The 20858-nt window shown below is 36.1% G+C and overlaps 1 protein-coding gene across 5 annotated transcripts in view; it reads left to right on the top strand.

Moving 5' to 3' along the window:
• The window catches only part of NEDD4 (NEDD4 E3 ubiquitin protein ligase), a 122468-nt gene that overhangs the window by 68512 nt on the left and 33098 nt on the right, over positions 1 to 20858 (top strand). For all 5 annotated transcript variants that reach the window (XM_059180572.1, XM_059180574.1, XM_059180576.1 and 2 more), the window contains 2 exons: positions 16653 to 16703; positions 18144 to 18205. In XM_059180572.1, the coding sequence (XP_059036555.1) occupies positions 16653 to 16703; positions 18144 to 18205 (113 nt within the window). The remainder of the gene's footprint in view (positions 1 to 16652; positions 16704 to 18143; positions 18206 to 20858) is intronic.

Genomic DNA, 20858 nt, shown 5'->3' with positions numbered 1-20858 from the left:
GGTTTTTTGTAGCTATTCCTTATCCAACTGAGGAAGTTCCCCTCTATTCGTAGTTTATTGAGCACTTTTATCGTAGATTGCTATTGGGTCTTGTAAAATGGCTTTTCTGCACCTATTGATATAATCTTGTGATTTTTTTTTTCTTCTTCTGCCTATTGATGTGATGTATCATGATAACTGATTTTCAAACATTGAAATAATTTTCTACCTGGTCTAAATCCTACTTGATTATGGTTATATTATTCTTTTCATACATTGTTGGATTCAATTTGCTAATGTTTTGTTGAAGATTTTTGTATCAATGTTCATGAGAGATAATGGTCTGTTGTTTTCCTTTCTTGTAATGTCTTTGTCTAGTTTTGGTTTTAGGGTAATTCTAGCTCCATGGAATGAATTAGGAAGTATCCCCTCTGCTTTTGTCTTCTGAAAGAGTTTATAGAGTATTGGTATAATTTCTTCCCTAAGTGTTTGGTAGAATTCACCAGTGAGCACATCTGGACCTGGTGCTTTCTGTTTTGGAGCATTATTAATTATCAATTCAATTTCTTTTATAGATATAGGCCTATTCAGAGAGTCTGTTAGTAGTCGTTTTAAGATATCACAGTTTGCATTAATAGCACAATTTTGATTTAAGTTAATTTTCATGTTTTATAATACTTGAAACATATCTTTATAAAAATCACATTATAACTTGGTTTTTATTTTATTTTGATCTTTAGGAATCAAATGATCTTCTATTATCTCTTTATTTTTTTAATGTCATTAACAAAAGATTACATTTACAAAAGATATCCCAGTGTGCCCATATATTTTTATATTCAAATGATTGGTTGGTAGTTATCAATAGGCTAAAAGCAAAGTTACTCAGCTATTATAATTTCATATTTATATAGTTTCTGTTTGGGGGATATTCATAAAAATTCAATTTTATATAGTTCATATAAATAATTTTATGCATCTGGTGGGGTTTAAAAAATATCCTTCTTATAGTTATCCTTCCCTTTACTGAAAGAAAGTATGTATTTGGCTCTTGGGATTTTTTTTTAACCTGCTAAAATTATTTTGGATATTATCCTGAATTAGCATTTAAAAAATTTATAAGACAGGTGGTGAAACTGCCGAAATATATTATACTGATAGAAGCCCATCAGATCTGCATACTCAATACAGGTAACGTAAGTTTTCCCAAGATTCACCAGGCTACAGGCACTAATGGAGACAAAATGATGGTTATAACCCAAGTTTCACTGATTAGGCCTTCTCGTCTGTCCACAAAAGATCCCTGGCAACTGTAAAGTACTCTTCACTATTTCTGGGGTTCCAAAGAGATGGCTACCATGCACTCTTGAACAAATCCAGTCCAGCTGAACACTGCTATTGCTAGCTTTGTATGTACAGATATTGCCACTTTGGGGTACCACTGTGTCCCACTGGGCTCCTCTTTTTCTTAACGTGACTTATTTCCCAAAGGCATATTTACAATGTTTAACTCAACCTTTCCTTAGGTATGATAAACCAAACTGATTTTTTAAAAAAATGTAGTCATGATTCCAAATACAGTATGGTGAGCAGTATTTAAAGTAACTTTAAAGTAACTTTAAGCATTCTTAAAGTTATTCAGCTTTGGGGACATGTCTGAATTGCTGGGCAAGAACTAAAAGTAAAAGCTTAAAGCCAGAGAGTGTTGTTTTACTGAAAAATTTGCCAGAACTCCATAGTCCAATACAGTGGCCATTTACCACCTGTGGCTATGGAGATTGAAATTCATTGAAATGAAATCAAATTTTAAAATTCTGAACCTTATCGTAGTAGACATACTTCAAGTGCTCAGTGGCCACAAGTAGCTACTGGCTATTGCATTGAACAGCACAGATACACAGTACTTCCATTATTGCACAAAGTTCTATTGGACAGGGTTTCTCTAGAGCATTACATTCTGAGCCTCAAGCCATTGATACCCCTGTAACTTTGACTGTGCTCCAGTCTATTGAGGAAGGCACCTAAAGCTACACTTCTTGGTAGCTGTGATGGCAGAAGGAATGGAACCACATCTCAGTGACCTTATTTTTCTCCACTGGTACCTGCTATTTAAGTGAGGAAATTTAGGTTTTAAAGGAATCCATTGAGTTTTTATTTTCTTAAACAACAGTGACCCACATCCTTTCCTTTGGTCCTCTGTTTTCATTGATACATTATATTCTTCAATAAAAATTGTATGAGTTTTTAACCCTCGTGGGGGTGTAACTTCAAAAACTTTATGGATCAGCTAAATTTACACTTGATCAAATGATCAGGTAATCAAATCGTAAGAATAATGAGTTTCTACTTCTGAAATATTTTCTAAAAACGTAAAAGAGATTATTTCAAAAGGTAGAAGATGTTAGAGAAATCATTTCTTTCTGCCAGTACATAAGTAGTCTTCTACCAAAGTTTACAAAAAATGAAGAAGAACAAGGAGGGAGGGGCACCTCGGTGGCTCAGTTGGTAAGGGTCTGCTTTTGGCTCAGGTCATGATCCCAGGGTCCTGGGATGGAGCCCCACATCGGGCTCCCTGCTCGGCAGGAAGCCTGCTTCTCCCTCTCCCACTCTCCCTGCTTTTGTTCCCTCCCTCGCTGTGTCTCTCTGTCAAATAAATAAAATCTTAAAAAAAAAAAAAATAGAACAAGGGGGAGGAGGAGAACAAGAAACATTGGGAATCATTTGATAATAAACTATTTTCTTTGTTGTTTAGAGATATTCTTGGGCCAGTTTCTTCAGGTCCTCTCTTAATATATTCATTTTACTAATAATAAATCTTTTGAAAGTATTTGCCAGTCACTGTACCTTGCTTCTGCTTATTAGTATTATTTGTCGATTAAGAAAAATACTACTGAAACTCTAGCAAGCTGATATTTTAAAGAATTTTTTTATTGTGAAATACAAAAGAAGACATCATCCCAACTTTTGATGGGCCAGTCTATGTGAGGAAGACAGGAGAATATGTAAAATGGTTTTAAATTAAGGATCAGAGAGTTGAAATGACTGTAGCCTCAAGGCTGCTTGCCTTGAGAGTTTGCAAGAGGTTCGCATCATTCAAGTAGTCAGAAAACTTTGATAAATCCTGAATTGTCACATGTGTTCTCCAGACCTACTAATGCTAGCTGCTGTTTAATACAGTGAAGAAACATATGTAGATTTCAGATTCAGTTACCTCTAAAGGTGACAAACCTAAAATCTGGAGCAATTGACCAATGAGCAAAATAACGACTTCCTGCTATGAGCCAGACCCTGGCAAGCCTCGCACAATGAGGCAAAGCTTAGGGATTATTTTTAATCTTCCCTTTAAGCATTCTTAAACATCCATAGGTTATATTTAAACTATTAAATCTGAATCCAAGTGTGGATTCCACCTCATGGATGTATTTTTTTAACTTGGTCATAGTATTAATAGGAAATTAGGGTTATAATCTCATGGAACTTGAATTACAGATTCGTGCAAAATGTTTTATCTGTCAAGATTTATCAATTGTGTGCAGATTGCAAGTGGTGGATTCCATAGGCCAAGGGTGGGCGAGGGAATGGCTCATGGTCCCTAAAAGGCAGAAAAGGTCAGGAGCAGATGGGGAAGGCTAGAGACTGTGTAGGGAAGAGGTCATACTACCATTTCCTAAGGGAAACAGCCCCTTACAACTCAAAGAAAACTGGCTGAAAACCTTTTTCTGAGGCTGGAAATCCAGTAAATGATCCGGGAACATAGCCATAGTCAAAGCAGTGAAAAATACGGGCAGTATTCTGATCTGGAGCCCAAACGTTACCAAGTTATCACACTGGTGGCAGAAAACGAAATTCAGTTCCAGATTGAAGAAGGCAATCAAACTGTAGGGAGTCAAGCAGGCCATTTAACCCTTTGGATTTTTGCTCCAGCAAAGTTCAACCCTCTTGAAATGGGCAAGTGGGACTTTATCTATTGTCTGAAAAGGAAAATCTGAAACCATCTTCTCTGGGTGTTGTAGCATTTCCTGTCACATTGCTGATTTGGTTTCATAATGCTAGAACTATTAAGTAAGTTCTCCCCATATCATAGAGTACATCCTGTGGTCTCAATAGCTAGTTTTTATAAAGGAGGGAATAAGTGACATGAAGATGATATATTCTAGTAAGTCAGGCCATGTAAATTTTTAAAAGTAATTTAATAATTTTTTTTTTTTTGGAGTAGAAGAGAACTGTTAATACAGATGTTAAAAGATCCAAGTAAAGTAGAAGTATAGAGGAGGAAATTAGCAATTTAATCTCATCAGGAAAAGCTTCATTAGAATGGCATTGAGCTGGGCCTCATACGGAGAATTCACACAGGCAGAGAGAGAAAAACCTTCCAGGAAACATAAGTGAGTTTGAGAGGGAGAAATAGAGGATTTGTTCAGCAAAAGCATAGCACTCTATGGGGGGTCTTCTATTAATAGACGAGGCTGCAAGGTAGATTGGAAATGCTGGGAAAGACCTAGCATTCCATGCTAAGGAATTTATAGTTCTTCCTCTGGACCAGTATTTTTAAAATGTGTTCCTCCCCAGTCTGCAAGATAACCTCATATAAACCCATCCCATTGGGAAATAAGTTTGTATAGTACCACATGCTGTATTTCTTAGGCTGTCACAATGCACACTAGTGAAGTTCTAAAGTCCTACAGGAAATGAACTTTTGAGTTTTGTTTAACCAAATGTTTCCCAGGTCTGTGACCACCTTTGACCTCTTTTAGTATCCAGCAGATCTATGATTCTTCAGAACACACTGGGGAAATGATATTTATTCAATAGCAAGTCTTCGAAAGTTCTGAAAAGAACATTGTTATAATTAGGAAATAGATTTTTATTTTTGCAGTGTAAGCTAAAAGAAATGCAAGAAACTGACTCCTTTTGCTTCTTTTAGAGGAATTCTGTCTGTTATCTTGAAGTGTCTTAATTTACCTTGTGTGTTATCTCCAAACTGCCAAATCCATTTGGAAGTAGGCAGGATAGCAATAAATAAATTTAGATGCCCTGCTTATTCTTCTTTAGCTGTTATCATTGTTTATTCTTCCTGGTTTTCTTTAGAAATTAAACTGAACAGAGATGTGGTTCTCTCCATGTGACTACTGGATGACGTAGCATGAGTAACACTTGAGGACTTGTAAGAACTGTGAAAACCACTCAAGTGGACTAACTCAACTCAAATCCTTGGAAACTCTAGATTAAGGCTGGAAGCAGAAGCCTCTAGACTACTTCCCCAGGCACCCTGGCTTCCCTTGAGCCATTTTAAAGTGATGATTTTAATTCATCTCCTCCCACTTACTTGTTTTTAAATTAATATCTGAGATTTAGATTTAGAAATAAAGTCACTAGATCTTTCTCAACAGTAGAAGTCATCTACTTGTTTCTCATTTAGACTATAGAATTCTATCTGAGATTATTAGCTTCAGTCTCTTCAAAAGTTTACCCTTTAAAAAAAAAAAAAGATTTTATTTATTTATTTGTCAGACAGAGATCACAAGTAGGCAGAGAGGCAGGCAGAGAGAGAGGAGGAAGCAGACTCCCCGCGGAGCAGAAAGCCCCATGTGGGGCTCAATCCCAGGACCCTGGGAGCATGACCTGAGCCGAAGACATAGGCTTTAACCCACTGAGTCACCCAGGCGTCCCCAAAGTTTACCCTTTTTAAATTCCCTAATAGCTGGGCAGACAGTCCTAGAAAGAAAAAAGTAGTAACATAATTTATTGGAGCTCAGAAAGATGAATCTGTGTGTCTGTTTATTTTCAATCAAAAATCCATATATTTTTTTTTTCTAGAAGGAAGAGCCTTGTCCCTTTTATCAGTTATCTAGTAGTAGGTATTTCCTGGTTAAACTATAACTTTATACGTTTAGTCCTCTTGTGATTTTCCTTTGCTTGGAAATATAAATTTGAAACAATGGAGAAAATTGATGAGCCTTTCGCCTTTTGTAAAGGGGACAGATAGTTGTAATAAATGCAAAACTTTCTTCTTATCTTCTATAGTTCTTTGGTTTAGAGGCAACCAATATAAATTGCTTATAAAAGTATGTTGGAAATAAATAAATAAAATCTTAAAAAAAAAAAAAAAGAGGGGCGCTGGGTGGCTCAGTTGGTTAAGCCTCTGCCTTCAGCTCAGGTCATGATTGCAGGGTTCTGGGATCAAGCCCCACACTGGGCTCCCTGCTCAACTGGGAGCCTGCTTCTTCCTCTCCCATTCCCCCTGCTTATGTTCCTTTTCTCACTATGTCTCTCTGTCAAATAAATAAATAAAATCTTTAAAAAAATAAAAAAATCTTAAAAAGTATGCTGGATATATTAAAGCTCAATTATGAAAATAATTATAAAATCCTGTTCAGGTTTGATAACACAGTCTGATTCCTGTTCTTGTCTGCTTTAAAGTCCTTCTTTAGCGTATTTTTTAAAAAATGGTTTTGTATTTGAAAATCCTCACAGTAAATTATAAGCTAAACTTTACAGCATGTGAAGATAGAGGAATGTATCCAGGTAAATTGTCGTTTGTGATGTGTTATCATGTGGAGACCTCCACGGAAACTGAAATTCAGAGAATGGTTCAAACCGAAACTGATCTGGACAGTGGCCTCTCCTAACTTCTTACCCCCGCCTATTAGGTAAAAATCCCTTTAAAAATATGAGAGTTGCTAAAGGCTGTAGAACACGTGTAGCCAAATTTTCAAGCAGTATGAGGCTATTGTCAAAGAACAAGAACTGTGTGTGTCTTAGAGTTAAATCTAGCAGACAGGCTGGCTGGCCGGCCGGCTGAGCAGATTACAAGCATGGGACGTTGAATGTTTGCTTTAAGCAAAGACATCCAGTTTCCATAGCACTGTGATTTTATAGCCTAGATCAGATTATACTGTTTGTTTAGCTAACACCATTTCCCCCTCAACATACTAAAAAGATGGAATCAATAAATCTTGAGCTTCCAGAAAAACGTTTAAAATAAGCAGGTCAGCGTGAGTCAGTGTGGAAGGAAGAAGGCAGAGGCTATACCCATGCAGCTCCAGTTGACAAGATCTGCACATGCTAGGAAATAGGAAAGCTCAAGTTAGAGTCATTTTTATGATCTTTTTAAAATTTATAACATCAAAGATCTACGAACCTATGTAGTATGGATTGTGGGGGAAAGGATGTTCATTAAAAATAAAAGTTAAAAAAAATAATAATAGTTCTTTTTTTTTTTAAAGATTTTATTTATTTCTTTGACAGAGACAGATCAGAAGTAGGCAGAGAGGAAGGCAGAGAGGTAGGCAGAGAGAGAGGAGGAAGCAGGCTCCCTGCCGAGCAGAGAGCCCGATGCGGGACTCGATCCCAGGACCCTGAGATCACGACCTGAGCTGAAGGCAGAGGCTTAACCCACTGAGCCACCCAGGTGCCCAATAATAGTTCTTTTTTAACAGAATTTTGGAAGCAGAAAATATATGGTCCCTCATTTTTTTAAAAAATGCTATAAATGGGTTCGTTCTTAAAAGTTTTCCTTACTTGGAGCGTCCTGGGTGGCTCAGTGCGTTAAGCCTCTGCCTTCATCTCAGGTCATGATCTCAGGGTCCTGGGATCGAGCCCGCATCTAGCTCCCTGCTCAGCAGGGAATCTGCTTACTCCTCTCTGCCTGCCTCTCTGCCTACTTGGGATCTCTGTCTGTCAAATAGATAAATAAAAAATCTTAAAAAAAAAAATTTTACTTACTTTCCTCATATTCACATGAGCTTTGTCAAGATGTCAGTTTTTCATGTGTTCAAGAAAATATTTATCGTCTTAATGTAAATAATAGAATAAAAGTTTAAATTTACCTTATAGAAAGGTTTTAGGTTATTGTTTCAGCTTCAGAGCTTTTTACTCTCATCTTTTATGATCTGTGGAATATCTCTTGATCTCTTGACTTAATTTAAATATGATTAACAAGAGTTTGAACATTTTAATTCCTCCCTCTCTCTCTCCCTTTTCCTTCCTTTCTTCCTTTCTTTCTTTCAAGTAGGCTCCACACCCACTGTAGAGCCCAATGCGAGGCTTGAACTCACAACCCTGAGATCAAGGCCTGAGCAGGCACCAAGAGTCAGATGCTTATCCAACTGAGCTACCCAGGCATCCCCAGTTTAAACATTTTTATAGCTATGAATTTATTGTTTCTTTTTTTCTACCCACTTCAATTCATTTTTTTAGAGTTTCAGTGATCTACACAGAAGAGTCATGACATTCGCACATAGACAATTTGAATATAGCTGTATGAAGACAGGAGTTATTGGCACTGAGCAAGTTGTTGGCACTGTTGATTCAAATGCACACTTTTAATCTTGAATTTTTGATCTTTGAAAATTTATATGCGGTTTTGGCTCACTCTGGACACCGTTCCCTTCTGTAATAGCCAGTCAGTCACTGAGATCTGTTTCCACTTCAGATTAGTTCAGATTAATCTACTGTTATCTTTATTATTACACAGAATGAAAATTTTCTCAGGTATATATGCAATATAAAAAATAGAAGTTTATTCATTGAGGCATTGTTTATAACAGAAAAAAGATTAGAAACCATTGAATATCTTTCAATAGGGAACTAGTGAAATAAATTTTGGTATTCTATACAGTGGCATACTATATAGCCACAGGTAAAGTGTCTCTACAGGATCTGATATCGGACAAAGCCCTAAAGATACTGTTGAAGAGAAAATAAAGTAAGATGCATAACAGTATGTCAAAGAAAACTCTGAATAGTTTCAGATCCAAACACACCAAACACACAAAAATAGCAACTACTGACTCTTGGAAAGACGGAGGGTAGAATTAGATAGTTGGGGGCTGGGAACCCTTTTCCTTTTAATTTTGTATCCTCTGCATGCTTTACCTTTGTCTTAAAATTACTTTAGAAGATCAGCTTGATTTAAAAAAAAAAAAAAAGTGCTGATGGCTAAGTCTGCAAACTGAAACTATGATATATTTATATAAAGTTATTCATGTATAAAATTATTTTTATTCATGTATAAAATTTATTTTCACTGATTAAAAAATATAATTGAAAGTAAAAGTTGGCTATTACAGCAAAAGAAACTTTGGCTATGTTGTTTAGCTTTGATTGCAAGGAAGTGAGTCTTCCTTTATTATTTTGCTTCATACATAGATTTGCCCTGGGAAATTATTTCTAACTTCAATTTAATGGAAACTTTTTAAAGGCAAGTATTCAGTATTCTTCAAAGCTGTGACACTTTGTTTTTAAATTTCTGATTTTTTGTAACATTGGGTTCTCTTAAAGCAGAAATTCAACTGCTATGCAGCCTTATCAAAGTTAATAATAGTCTGTCCTTCTAAACTTAGAGGCATCTATAGTTGTAATTGAAGTTTTGCAAAAAGAGCAATTTGGATTTTTCTTTTTTTATATTCTAAAAATTGTTTTAAGAAACTGAAATTTGTATCTTTGAAATGTAAGAAAAAGTATTATTTACTGACAGAGCTGTGCCTAGTACAGATGGTCCTGCTTAAAATCACCTGCTGTTCTAAATTCTTACTCAGATTTCAGGTGTTTTTTTTTTTTAAGATTTTATTTATTTATTTGACAGACACAGATCTCAAGTAGGCAGAGAGGCAGGCAGAGAGAAAGGAGGAAGCAGGCTCCCTGCTGAGCAGAGAGCCCGATGTGAGGCTCCATCCCAGTACCCTGAGATCATGACCTGAGCCGAAGGCAGAGGCTTTAACCCACTGAGTCACCCAGGCACCCCAGATTTCAGGTGTATTAAAATTACTTATATTTTACTGAATGCAGATTTACTTTATAAAGTAAGCCACATACAGTTCAAATATAGGTAATAACTCTTGCAAGGAAATGCTTGATATTCAGAATTTGGAACAATTGGTTGGCTAGAGAAACATTAATGAACATCACAGACTGACTTGCTTTCATAGGAATGAATTCAAAACTATTACTTTTTCTTTGTAAATGGAAAAAGAACCCCTAATTGTCCTATATTTATAGCAACCATATGTCCCAGACTTTCCAGGATAATTCCCAGTTTCATATTCTCCATCTCTTCAGACCATGTATATTGACTTTTAGTTTGGAAAATTTATTCATTCTAATATTAGAAATATAGTTCTTTGGGACCTTTTCATTTAAGTAGAAGTTAAGAAACTCATTTCAGATCACTTATTTTGAAGAAGGAAGATGCCTTGCAAGAAGTTTTTAAAATTCCGTACCAAAATTACTTGAGACAAGGAAATTTTCATTAAATGGGATTTTTGTTCTATGCTTTTGTTCACAAAATGCAGTCAGCAAACAAGGAACATGGAGCAATATATGGAACGAGATGGTTTCTTTCTGTTCCATAGGGACAGGCGCTGCTTCTGCAATGCACACTGAATCAGAAGGGAAGATTTCTAAGTTAAGAGACTTTGAGAAATAAGGAGCACAATAAGTACATGGAAAGCTGTCCAACGTCATTGCCTGTCAGGGAAATGCAGAAAGAATGAATGAGTTACTACTTCATACTGACTAAGAAAGCTGTATCAAAACGTTAGGTAATAGTAAGTGTTGTTAAAGATATGGAGAAATCAGGGCCCTCATACAGTGGTGGTGGAAATAGAAAATGGTATAGTTACTTCGGAAAGTATGGCAGTTCCTAAAAAGATTAAACGGAGTTACCACATGATCCAATGATTTTATTCCCAAAGTATATACCCAAGAGAAATGAAAACATGTCAGCACAAAAACTTGTACTTGAATGTTCATAGCAGCATTTTTTATAATAGCCAAAAAATGGGAACAGCCCAAATGTCAACCAGCTGATTAATAGACAAATAATATGATATATCCATGAAATATAATATTCAAATTCAAAAGGGAATGAAGTAGTGATACTTGCTACAATGTGAATGAACCTTGAAAACATTGTAAGGGAAAGATGCCACTCATAAAGGATCATAGATTATGTGACTCCTTTTATATGAAGTGTCCAGTATAGGCAAATCCATTGAGACAGAAAGTAGACTGATGGTTTCTTAGGGCTAAGGCAGGGGCGGGGCGGATAGGGAGTGATAGCTAATACGTATGTATTTTCTTTGTGGAATGACAAAAGTGTTCTAAAATTGATTGTATACTTTAAGTGGGTAAATTGTATATTATAAGAATCTCAATAAAGGTGTTATTTGAAGAGGGAGGGTCTTTTACTCACTGTTGGAGACATTCTGTTCGATATCTTTAGCAATGGCTCTCAACCTGGGACAGCCACCCACGGGACATTTGACAATGGCAGGAGTCATGTTTGGTTGTCACAGCTGGTGGAGGGGGGTGCTGACATCTAGTGGGTAGAGTCCAAGAGTGTTGCTAGGTCAGCCCCCACAACAATAAAATTATTTGGCTCATATTGTCAGTAGTGCCCAGGTTGAGAAATCCTGTTCAATATCTGTGTGGACTCCAGTGATGATTGACCACAACCATGTTTTTGAAGCCCTGAAAGATCATTAATTATCAATCAGGTAGATATTTTCTCTGTTCAGTTTACTAAGGGCAAGGCTATTCAGTAAGACAAAAACCAAAAAGAAAAATAAAGTGGTTTATTTTTTTATCTGGTAAATACTAAACTAAGTTAATTAGATCTTTCAGTTAACCAAAAAAACTTATTCCTCAGTCATCCTGGTTAGGATTTTACTATATTTTGTTGTATTTTACTTTCTCACCTATTTATAGCTTCTTAAAGCTCGGATTTACAGAGTGTGACATCTAGTTGCAATAAAAACAGGAAAAAAGAACCATACCATAGAACAGCCTTGAAGGTATAACTAAAAGCTAACTTGTCCATTTCAAAAATTATCATCTCAAGTTCTAAAATAGAAATACAGCCCTAAACTAACTAATTTACTAGGCTTCAGTCTCCAGGCATGTTCCTTTCATTGTATGAACCTGTTTGAAATGTCTACAGACTGTTTTATCAGAAGAGGAACAGGGGCCTCATTACAGAATCCAGCATTCCAAGTACAACAACTAACATTTATTGAATGCTTATTGCAAGCTGGGTATTATGCAAAGCATTCTGTGTATATTATCTTATTTCATTCTAATAAAATCCTATTAGACAGATCTGGTATTCCTGTTCTGGAAGCATCCTTCTTATAGCCATCCATCCTCCAGCTCCAGTATGCACTATTTTTTCTATAGATCTTACACTATTGTTATTCTGAAAGTTCCTTCCCCATCATTTGGGAAATCCTCTTTTCTCATCTCCTGTCTTGAATCTCCTGCATCTTCCCTTACTATGATGTACTCCCTTATTTTGGTGGAATGTGTCCTCTGTTACCTTACTAAGAACACCAGCATCTGAAAATCTCTTTATTTTATCTTCATTATTAAAGAAGATATTTTGGCTGGGTATCAAATTCAATGTAGGAAGTATTTTTCTCCCATTATTTAAAAGACATTATTCTCTTGTTTTCAGTTTTGTGTATAATCTGTTTTGTGTCTCTCTAGCTCTAAAAGCTTAGAATTTCTTTATATCTGATACCCTGAAATGTCACTCTGATATGCCTTACTGTGCATGTTTTTTCATGGATTTTGCCTAACACTCAGTGGGACCTTTCACTCTCAAAATTCATTTGTTTGAATTTAAGGGAAGTTTTTAAAAAATGCTTCTTCGAAGATAATTTCTTCCCTTTTCTTTTTTCTCTCTGGAATGCCTGTTATTTAGATGTGGAGTTAAATTTGTCCTGTAATTCCCTTATTTTGGCAAGAAGTCTTTTCTTTTGTCTTTTAGTTCTACTTTGTGAGAATTTTTTTAAACTCTATTTTCTAACTCTGTATCAAACTTTTGATTTCGGTTATATCTTTAATTCCCGACAGCTCTTTTTTTGTTCTCTAAGTGCTGCTTTTTTCATAACTTCCTATTCTGTTTGACAGATGCTTCATCTTTTACCTCTGAGAATGTTAATTATAGTTTTTCTGAAGGATTTCTCCTGTAGTCTGACATGATTCTGATTCCTCTGACTCACTTCTTTCTGTTTGTTTTATTTGGGTGAAGGCATTTAAGTCTCTGTTTTTCATGTTACAGACTGTCCTTAAATATTTAGTGGTCCCTAGCTGTTCATAATGTATAAGATTCCAGTGTTTATTGACTATTGACATGATGCACTGAGAAAAGTCCCAATATTACTTTTATGGTATTCTTGCAAAAAAATGCATAACCTAAATTCAACCATGAAGAAATATTACATGAACCCAAATTGATGGACATTCTATAACTGGACATTATTCTTCATAAGAGTCAAAAACATGAAAGACAAAAAGAGACTGAGGGTACTTTCCAGATTAAAGGGCATTAAGGAGACATGATAACTTAGTGCAGTGTGCAATCCTGAATTGGATTCTGGAGTAAAATTATTGGGATAATCAGTGAGATTTGAATAAGGTCTGTAGAATAGCTAATACCATTCCTGGTTTTTCATACAATTCAATAGTAAATGAACAATCTAATTCAAAAAACGAGCAGAGGATCTGAACGGACATTTTCCCAGACAAAACATACATATGGCCAACAGACCCATGGAGAGATGTTCAACACTATTCATCATCAAGGAAGTGCAGATGAAGACCACATCATATATCACCACACACCTGTCAGAAGGGCTAATATCAAAAAGACAAGAAATAACAAGTGCTGGTGAGGGTGTGTAGAAAAAGGAACCCTTTTGCTTTGTTTTTTTTTTGTTGTTGTTGTTGTTTTAAAGATTTTATTTATTTATTTGACAGAGAGAGATCACAAGTGGGCAGAGAGGCAGGCAGAGAGAGAGAGGAGGAAGCAGGCTCCCCGCTGAGCAGAGAGCCCGATGCGGGACTCGATCCCAGGACCCTGAGATCATGACCCGAGCCGAAGGCAGCGGCCTAACCCACTGAGCCACCCAGGCGCCCCCTTTTGCTTTGTTAATGGGAATGTATATTGGTACAGCCAATATGGAAAGCCGTATGGCAGTTCTTCAAAAAATTAAAAACAAAATTACCGTATGATCCAGGAATTCCACTGCTGGGTACTTTTCCAAAGAAAATGACAACACTAACTTGAAAGTATATCTGTACCTCCATTGCACTGCAACATTATTTACAATAGCTAAACAGTGGAAACAACATAAGAGTCCATCAGTGGATGAGCAGATAAAGAAGATGGTTTTAATTGTATATATGGTTATATATATATATATATATATATATATATATACATATATGTATATATATATATGGAATATTATTCAGCAAAAAATGAAATTTTATCATTTACAACAACATGGATGAACCCTGAGGGTATTATGCTAAGTGAAATAAGTCAGACAAATACCATATGATTTCATTTATTTGTGGAATCTAAAAAGCAAAAAACAAACAAACTCTTGGATACAGAGATCAAATTGGTAGTTTCCAGAGGAAGGGGGTGGAGGTGAGTGAAATGGGTAAAGGGAGTCAAAAGGTATAAACTTACAGTTATAAGATAAATTAGTCATGAGAGTGTAATGTACACCATGGCAACTATAAAAAATACTGTATTGTGTATTTTAAAGCTGCTAAGAGAGCAAATCTTGTAAGTTCCATCATAAGAGAAAAAAATATGTATGGTAATAGATGTTAAGTAAACTTATGTAGTGCTTATTTGCAATATATACAAATATTGATTCACTATGTTGTATAACTGAAAGTAATATAATGTATGTTTATTACACATTAATTTTAAAAAGACATGTAGACAGATACATGTAGGAAAACATCTGAAAGAAGTTTATTGAACAGTTAACCCTGCTTCCCTCTGGGAACTTGGATTGGAGGGACAAGGTTTTTCATAAGTTACTTTAAATACTTTGATAAATGTTATGGGTGACAGACACTGTTATGTACATAGGTTTTTATTTTTAACTAAAACCTTAAGAATAAAATGTTAAATATATGAAAGTGTTACTATTTCCTCTAAAAAATATTATTCCTGATTTTAATCATTGTGCTATGGTTATGTAAGATGTTAATGTTTGGGGAAGCTGACTACTGTTTTCTTCCAATTTTTTTTTCTCCTAGTCTCTCTCTTCCTCCCTCCCTTCTCTTTCTGGCACTCCAGTTACACACATATCAGACTGCATGAGATTTTTCCAGAAGTCTTCTTTATTTTTCACATTGTATAAATTCTCTTGGTGTACCTTAAAGTTCGTGGAACTTTTCTCCAGTCATATGTTAAGCCCATCCAGTGATCTTTAATTCAGATATTATATTTTTCAATCCTATATATATTTCAAAGTGTACATTTGATTCAATTTTATAGTTTCCATTTCACTACTGAAATTCCCCCTCCACTCATTCATTATGACTTTCTTTTCTTTTTTTTCTTTTAAGAATTTATTTATTTGTCAGAGAGAGAGAGAGAGAACGAGCACCACACAAGCAGGCAGAGTGGCAGGCAGAGGTGGAGAGAGAAGCAAGCTCCCTGCGGAGCAAGGAACCCAATGCGGGACTCAGTCCCAGGACCCTGGGATCATGGCCTGAGCTGAAGGCAGTGGCTTAACCGACTGAGCCACCCAGGCGTCCCATGACTTTATTTTCTGTCTGCTAATTCCAAGATCCAGCTTATATTGCGGCCAATTTCTATTAATGACTTTTTCTTATGATACTGGATCACATTTTTCTGTTTCTTCACATATTTAGTAACTTTTTATTATATACTGGACAGTGTGTTTGGGAAATGATTGAGACAGTCAATTTTACCATCTTTCCAGGAAGAGTTGTCTTTTGTTCTAGCAATTTGTTAACTTAGCTGAAATCCAAATGCTATCTCAAGACCTTAGGTGAACAGCAACTGAAATCTATGCTCAGTGCTCCAGCTGCTGGCTTTCATATATAAAGTTCAGGAATCAGCTAAGAATTTGAGTGGAGTTTATGTATAGATTTGGAGGGACTTCTTTGGCTTCTGTCTTTCAGAGATTGTCCCCCTCACTTTCTAGTTAGGGTGTTAACCTCAAACTAGGTCTTCATACTCCCCAAATGAATAAGATGTCATATTTCTGCTTGAGTAATAATCATACCACCGTATGAACTGTCAAGTACTCTGACCTACTATCAGGTAAAAAGCCATAGAAATATGAATCCTACACAATACAGTTTCTTCTTTCAAAGATCAACTCCCCTCAGTTTCCACTTGCTTGTGGTAACTCTGTAGTGCTTTCAAACAGTTTTTATATTTTTTCAGAGTATATAATTATTATCTGCAAAAGGATCAGTCTAAAATACTCTATCCTGCCATTATCACAAATTGTACCATCTTCCATTTTATTTTCCTTTGATATCACGTAGGGTTAAACAACAAAAGACTTCTACATTTTTTGTGAATGATGACAGTAGCTCATCAATTTTTTTTCTTTTCTTTTTTTATTTAAAGATTTTATTTATTTATTTGTCAGAGAGAGAGAGCGAGAGAGAGCAAGCAGCACAAGCAGAGGGGCGATAGGCTGAGGGAGAAAGTGGCTCCACTCCTTGCTGAGCAGAGAGCCCTATGCGGGGCTCAATCCCAGGACTCTGGTATCATGACCTGAGCTGAAGGCAGATGCTTAACTGACTGAGCCACACAGGCGTCCCTCATCAATTTTTTTCTAAATACATACTACTAATCTTATTTTTTCTTCTTTTTCTTGTAGACAAGAGATGATTTCCTGGGTCAAGTCGATGTTCCTCTTTATCCATTACCGGTTGGTATAGATATCCATGATTTTAATATTTTTGTTTATTCTTTTTTTTCTAATAAATACAGGTGCATAATATATAGTAAGTGTGAATATTTTATTTATAAAATATATACTGCTATTATTTCTTGAGCATATTACTTTCTGAAAACTCATCTCAATTTTCCATTTTAATTTTATTTCCAAGATTCCCTTACCTGAACCAGAGTAAGAAATAGAGAGTTGCTGAGGTTGGTTGATGTTAGGAAAGCATGTCTGAGGAAAATAAGTTTGGAAATATTCTGTTGAATAAGTAGATTGGGGACAGCTTAGACTCACAGAAAGAACCTAGGACATTTCCAGCAATATGTGCATGAAACTGAATGTGGACCAAGCATATAACACCAATGAAGAAAGATAAGATTCAGGAAACATTTCATAACAAAGCACTGTTGGGCCAGGTTTCTGACATGGAGGTTGAGGGAAAAAAATAAACAGAAAGTAATGATAATACAGGTTGAATTTGGGAAGTCAATGAGGTGTCTCAAGTAGAAAAGGTAGGAAGAAAATCCATTTTGTTTTGAAAAGAGATCAGTTTGTTTTGGGCCGTAATGAATTTCAACAGAAAATAGGAAAAATGGAAGCCTAAAGTGGGCGGACGACAGAAATATAAAAAAATCAATTGTAGAGGAAGAGGCTGGAAGGATTGAGAGTTACCACGTCAGACTCACTGAGAATGATGGGCTGTCCATGTAAGCGAGATGAGAGCTTCAAAGGCCAGACCTTGAGCCTCGGTCAGTGTGGGTCAACTGGAGGAGAAGACAGACATGGAGAAACAGGAGAAAATAAACAAACAAACAATGTCATGAACTTAAGGAAAAGAATTCCAAGACCGAATGGGTAGTTAATGCAAAATGTAAGCGAGAGGTAAAGAGCATTAAAAGCAAAGGGTTGCTGAACTTTTTGTTTTATTATTATTATTATTATGTTAGGGGAGCTGTTGAACATGATAAGAAACAGTAATGCTTCTTTACTGTGTCAGTCTTTTGAGATATTTATTGGCTCTCCCTAGTCTTCAGAGATCATAAGCTTTTGATAATCTATTTAATCCAGTCTCACTTTCCAAGCCATTGACTTTTTTGTTTTCCTGGAATGGGCTGTATGCTCTAACCACGCCCACTTGCTGACACTGTACAGATTCCGTATTCCTTTGGGGCACCAACATGGCTAACCACTCTCCCTTGTTTCCCCTTCTTACCTCCATTGGCTCCTCAGTGCTCCTTCTCAGCTTGTTTGGTACTGAGGTGTGATGCTGCTGCAAGTCCCAGGGTGCAGGAAGGTGGAAGCCCGTCAAGCTACCCGTTATAACCATTTTATGATCTAAAGCCACATTTTTCTCACATCTAACTTCAGTACATGTTTTTAGTGTTGATAGATATCTCTTGAAAACCTACTGTTTTGTTCCAGACAGAAAATCCAAGAATGGAGAGACCGTATACATTTAAGGATTTTGTTCTTCACCCGAGAAGGTCAGTAAGTATAAAATAATAACATATTAATTTTTAAAATCTCATTATATCTTATAGTAGCCTCTTTGGAAATTCAAAGTTTAAACCTTTGTAAATAAGCTACTTCTAAATATGATTTTTTAAAAGCTTTACTGTTATTTCTGATTAAAAAGTAATATATGCACAGCACAAAATAATTCTGAAAATACAGGGAAGTATTTTTCATACTTCTTAGGAAAGACTTGTCCCCTAATATTTATCAGACTAAAAGGTGGAATTTTGTTACTGTTGTATTTGTTTTTATTTATTTGTTTGATTTATTTGTTTTATTTACGTATTTGTTTATATTGTTTTGTTATTTTAAAGTATATGTAATTTTATCATTTTTTATCATTGTTTATCATTTTATTGTTGTTTTATTTATTTGTTTATGTTGTCTTATTTGTTATCTTTAAGTGTGTATAATTTTATCATACTGTCCTTTTAAAAAATCACAAACATTAGTTCCACCAAGAGCAATATCCAACTTGACATACACAAAACCAATTTCAGAAAAACCTAACTACATCTTGCATATGTTAGTAAAAAATATTTCGGAAAACTGAAACATTTAGAGAAAATAACATGAGCAAAGACTTAGAATTTAAAACCTAAATACCATGTTCATAATTCCATTTTCCTAAACTGAATTATTTGGTTTAAAATTTTTAAGTTTTAAACTGTAAATAAAACTCCTTTTGATCATCTGTACCACATAGTCAAGTAAAATCTAGCGAAGTAACGTATGGATTTACTGTCAAAAAAGTCACAGTCAGATTAACAAAGTATATCTGTTCATCTGTACAATATTTGCCCTTTTTTTTTTAAACTAGAAAATACAATTGAAAGACACACTATGGGACCTTACTAAATTTTTTCATTTAAAGACATGTAATTGGGGCGCCTGGGTGGCTCAGGGGGTTAAAGCCTCTGCCTTCAGCTCAGGTCATGATCCCAGGGCCCTGGGATCCAGCCCCGCATCAGGGTCTCTGCTCAGTGGGGAGCTGCTTCCTCCTCTCTCTGCCTGCCTCTCTGCCTACTTGTCATCTCTGTCAAATAAATGAAAATAAAATCTTAAAAAAAAAGACATGCAATTACTCTTTGTACTATAAATTATTAAGGCAAAATAAAAGGGACAGTACTATCTTAATATTTACTTTCTGCAAGAGATATTATATATTTAACTGTAGAAGTCTTGGAATATAAATCTCTTTTCCTTCTTTAGTTTTAGACTGCTTGTGGTATCTGCATACCAAGAATAAATAAATATTTTTTTCTCTTATTTGATTTCCCTAGCAACCTGCTTTTCATTTTGTCACCTGCTTTCTTGTATCTTTATCTTTAAAAAATATAATTTACATCTTCCGTCTACACTGGATTTCACTGCAAGTGCAGAAAAACTTTAAATCAGTAGAAAATGTACTGCTTTCTTGGATTTTCTGACCCCCATTGAGTCCAAACCCACAGGCTTATTGTTTAGTTGAGAAGATGTGGAAGCACCTGGGTGGTGGCTCAGTTGGTTAAGTGGATGACTGGATTTTGGCTGGGGTGATGATCTCAGGGTCCAGAGGTCGAGCTCCAGGTTGGGCTCCCTGCTCAGCATGGAGCCTTGTTCCTCTCCCTCTGCTCCTCCCTGCCATTCTTCCTCCCCCCTCCCCCACTCTCTCTCTTTCTCTCACTCCAATAAATAAATAAATAAAACCTTTTTAATAAACTCCTGGAACATACCATTATAGCGAAACTCTTGTAAAAACCATTATCTGAGCAAGTTTTCTGTATCCGACTGTTGTGGCAACAAGTCAGTGTTCATTCCCCCTTAAAAAATGGAGACACAAGTCACATTAGTGGCCTTAGAAATAAGCATCGGGGATTCTATTGACCACTCAGGAAAGGTCCAGTTTCCAAATTCATGAGAACTGTACAAAGAACACCTGAGAGATGAGGTGGGGTGAGGAAGGGAGTAGCTCTTAAATAAAAAATAAAAGATGGGACTTTTTTTTAATCAAGAAAGGAAAGGGGTAATGAGTTACATAGCTGATATCTATAAAAACCACCAAAATATCTATACAGAAAGTGAGGATAAGGAAAGACTTAAGTAAGTAGAATGCTAGAATCGGTGGGGGCAGTACACAGACTTAAAATATTTTCAGTATTAACACCACACACGCAGCCTTTAGCTTGGACAACGCATTATTGAAAGAGGTGATACAAGATCCATTGTGGAAATCGAGTTGGTAAATTAATGTATGATAGATTCGAACAGCTGTCCAAGAAAGACAGCAGGCCTTGCACTCTACTCTTCTGTCATCCTCTGCAGTCTAACCAGATTAGTCTCTCCAGAGCATATCTCTGAGGATGCCTCTCCCGATCTGATCTCCCACATTTTCTGGCTTCACACTGTGTGCAAAGTAAAATAGACAGCTCTCTTGTTTCACACGGACCTCATCCTCTGAGTCATCCCTCCCTCCGTTGTGTATCCCGTGGGCCAGCCAAGCCGACAGTTGCCATTTCCTTCATTGATCACCTGCTTTCCCACCTGTTTCCTCATTTTTAGTCTTTTCTCTACTCATAGACTTTTCCCTTCACTGCCACAGGTCAAAATCCTCCCCATTCTGCTGGGACTCACTCAGATGCA

Source organism: Mustela lutreola, chromosome 7 (genome assembly GCF_030435805.1).
Source record: "Mustela lutreola isolate mMusLut2 chromosome 7, mMusLut2.pri, whole genome shotgun sequence".
Taxonomy (NCBI): domain Eukaryota; kingdom Metazoa; phylum Chordata; class Mammalia; order Carnivora; family Mustelidae; genus Mustela; species Mustela lutreola.
This window is presented reverse-complemented; position numbering and strand designations above follow the sequence as displayed.